General features: G+C 51.1%; 1 protein-coding gene across 1 annotated transcript; it reads left to right on the plus strand.

Moving 5' to 3' along the window:
• Positions 1–818: 818 nt before the first annotated feature.
• On the plus strand, positions 819–2,875 carry LOC144247104 (olfactory receptor 14C36-like). Its single transcript, XM_077786452.2, has one exon. The coding sequence runs from the start codon at positions 1,482–1,484 to the stop codon at positions 2,412–2,414; it is 933 nt and encodes a 310-aa protein (XP_077642578.1). The 5' UTR covers positions 819–1,481; the 3' UTR covers positions 2,415–2,875.
• Positions 2,876–3,087: the final 212 nt, after the last annotated feature.

Raw genomic sequence — 3,087 nt, forward strand, 5'->3', positions numbered from 1 at the left:
AAACATTATCTTTACTTGACTCTATTAAACTCTTAATTAGCTTTATCAAACTACTATTATGTATTTATATAACTGTAATCTTTGCTGACACTAGTATGTTTCCTACATTTCTCTTAGATTTTAGAACAAGAAACTGACTGTCTAAATACATTCATGAAATACTGTATAGTCTTATTATCAGGAAGAGTGCCTACAAGAAGAATATTTTGGTTTTTGACCACAATGTGATCAGTCATAACTAAAACTGGGGCAAAGAAGTCTTTGGACCTACTCCAATGTGTTGAGCCAGGGGAGTGCAACTTGGGCAAGTGAATCTCCTATTGGATATTCCTGTTAAATATCATAATTAATCAACCTTAATGAATTATTGAAATCAGGGGCTGGGTGTGCCCCATCCCCAGTGGGACACCTGGAAGGTTCCAATAAAGGTCTGGTTTTTACTTTATTGTTCTAACACTGTTGCAAGGGAGTTTTTTTCTCATTTGATTATAGACACCACAGGGATAAGAGAAGCAGAACAGGAATTGTAATCCCAGAGTCACAGAACATTCTGAGTTGAAAGGGACACACAGGATCATCAAAGGAATGTTTGAACATTTACAGAGACTCCAGAACTGTGACTTTGGGTGGTCAGTGTCTCTGCTGGGAGCCTCCCAAAGGGCCTTCAGCCACTCCTCAGCCCTGGGCAGCAGCAGCATCACCTCTGCAGGGCCCAGCAGGGCTCTCCTGAGCTGCCCTTGCCCAGCTGCACACAGAGCCTGCCCCAGCCAGGGCCCTGCACACAGGCAGGTTTCTGTAGGGCTGGGCCCAGGGCACACAGGCTGGGATGGGCTCTGTGAGCGCTGGCAGGGACAAGGCACCTCTCAGGAGGGGATGTCCAGGCTCAGGGAGATGCTCAGGGAAGCAGAGGGGTTTGAGCAGAGCAGTGCTGGGGGAACAAGCACATCCAGCCCCTCACCTGCCCTCAGCCACAGGGAATCCTTTGCCTCTCACATCTCTCAGTGGCAAACTCTGAGTGCAGCAGGAATGCTGAGGATTTCTGACCTCAAAGAGCCAGCAATGATGTGTGGGTAGGAAAACTATTCCTAAAATCATATCCTGCCATCTGTTTACCTTAGAAGTGTGAGTGGAGATTTTATCAAGTAAAGTACTGCACATTTATACAGTAGAATTGACTTCCCCGAAAAATCCTGAATATCCAGCCTTGTCCCTCTGCCCCATGGCCACAAACCCCAGGCAGCAGAGCAGGGATGGCTCCTCGAGAGCCCCATGCACAGGCTGGCTGCTCCTGGCACACTCAGCTAACACAACTGGAGCTCAGGCAGGGACCTGGGTGAAGGTTTTCCCAGAGCAGGAACAAAGGTGGGTGAGTCCCAGCAGGACAGGCTGCAGGGAATGGCCCAGGCTTGGCTCCAAGCAACCTCTCCTGAGTTTTCCCTGTCCTTTCTCCATGAACAGGTGCCCATGTGCAGCCACAGCAAATGTCCAACAGCAGCTCCATCAGCCACTTCCTCCTGCTGGCACTGGCAGACACGCAGCAGCTGCAGCTCCTGCACTTCTGCCTCTTCCTGGGCATCTCCCTGGCTGCCCTCCTGGGCAACGGCCTCATCATCAGCGCCGTAGCCTGCGGCCACCACCTGCACACGCCCATGTTCTTCTTGCTGCTCAACCTGGCCCTCAGCGACCTGGGCTCCATCTGCACCACTGTCCCCAAAGCCATGCACAATTCCCTCTGGGACACAAGGGACATCTCCTATACAGGATGTGCTGCTCAGCTTTTTCTGATTATCTTCTTCCTTGGAACAGAGCTTGCCCTTCTAACCATAATGTGCTATGACCGCTACGTGTCCATCTGCAAACCCCTGCACTACGGGACCCTCCTGGGCAGCAGAGCTTGTGCCCACATGGCAGCAGCTGCCTGGGCCAGTGCCTTTCTCAATGCTCTGATGCACACAGCCAATACATTTTCCCTGCCCCTTTGCCGTGGCAATAGCCTGGGCCAGTTCTTCTGTGAAATCCCCCAGATCCTCAAGCTCTCCTGCTCCAAATCCTACTTCAGGGAACTTGGGATCATTGCCATTAGTGTGTGTTTTGGGCTTGGCTGTTTTGTGTTCATTGTTTTCTCCTATGTCCAAATCTTCAGGGCTTTGCGGAGGATCCCCTCTGAGCAGGGACGGCACAAAGCCTTTTCCACCTGCCTCCCTCACCTGGCCGTGGTCTCTCTGTTCATCAGCACTATTATATTTGCTCATCTGAAGCCTCCCTCCTTCTCTTCCCCATCCCTGGATCTGGCCCTGTCAATTCTGTACTCGGTGGTGCCTCCAGCCCTGAACCCCCTCATCTACAGCCTGAGGAACCAGGAGCTCAAGGCTGCAGTGTGGACACTCATGACTGGATGCTTTCAGAAACATTAAATTGCTGGACAATTCGTGCAAATCACTAGTAATAAAGGTAAGCTTTGGTACTTTTTGTTCATTTAATTTTGGAGTTTTTTTTTCCTTTGTTTTACATTTTATGGTTGGCCCCAGAGAAATGTCATTCTTTTTGCCACTTCTCATTTTGTTTCTGTCCAGCTTCCCTGTGGTTACAGACTGTGTCAATGAGGGGCTGTACTCTTGGTGGCTTTAAAGGAACTAAAGGATCTACCAGCAGAGTTTTCTGCAGAGTTGTCCTTTTGTTCCCTTCTCTGGAGCTGCAGCATCAATGTCTGTGTGCAGAGCTGGGGCAGATCAGTGCTGGCACAGCCACTCTGCTCCCGCTGGCCACTTCGTTCCTGATCCAGGCCAGGAGCCATTGGCCTTCTTGACCACCTGGGCACTCTGCTGGTTCATGTCCAGCCTGCTGTCCATCAGTCCCTGCAGGTCCCTTTCTGCCTGGCTGCTGTCCAGCCCCTCTGTCCCCAGCCTGTAGCGCTGCAGGGGTTGTTGTGGCCAAAGTGCAGGACCCGGCACTTGGACTTGTTAAAACTCACCTTGTTGGATTTGGGCCCTGGATCCAGCCTGTCCAGGGCCCTGTGCAGAGCCCTCCTACCCTCCAGCAGACCAACACTCACACCCAGCTTGGTGTCATCTGCAAAGATGTCCTTGG

This window comes from Lonchura striata, chromosome 36, assembly GCF_050655825.1.
Source record: "Lonchura striata isolate lonStrDom1 chromosome 36, ASM5065582v1, whole genome shotgun sequence".
Taxonomy (NCBI): Eukaryota; Metazoa; Chordata; class Aves; order Passeriformes; family Estrildidae; genus Lonchura; species Lonchura striata.

What these genes read in the sequence shown, in the direction of transcription:
- LOC144247104 (XM_077786452.2), top strand. Translation starts at nt 1,482, where the DNA reads ATGTCCAACAGCAGCTCCATCAGCCACTTCCTCCTGCTGGCACTGGCA.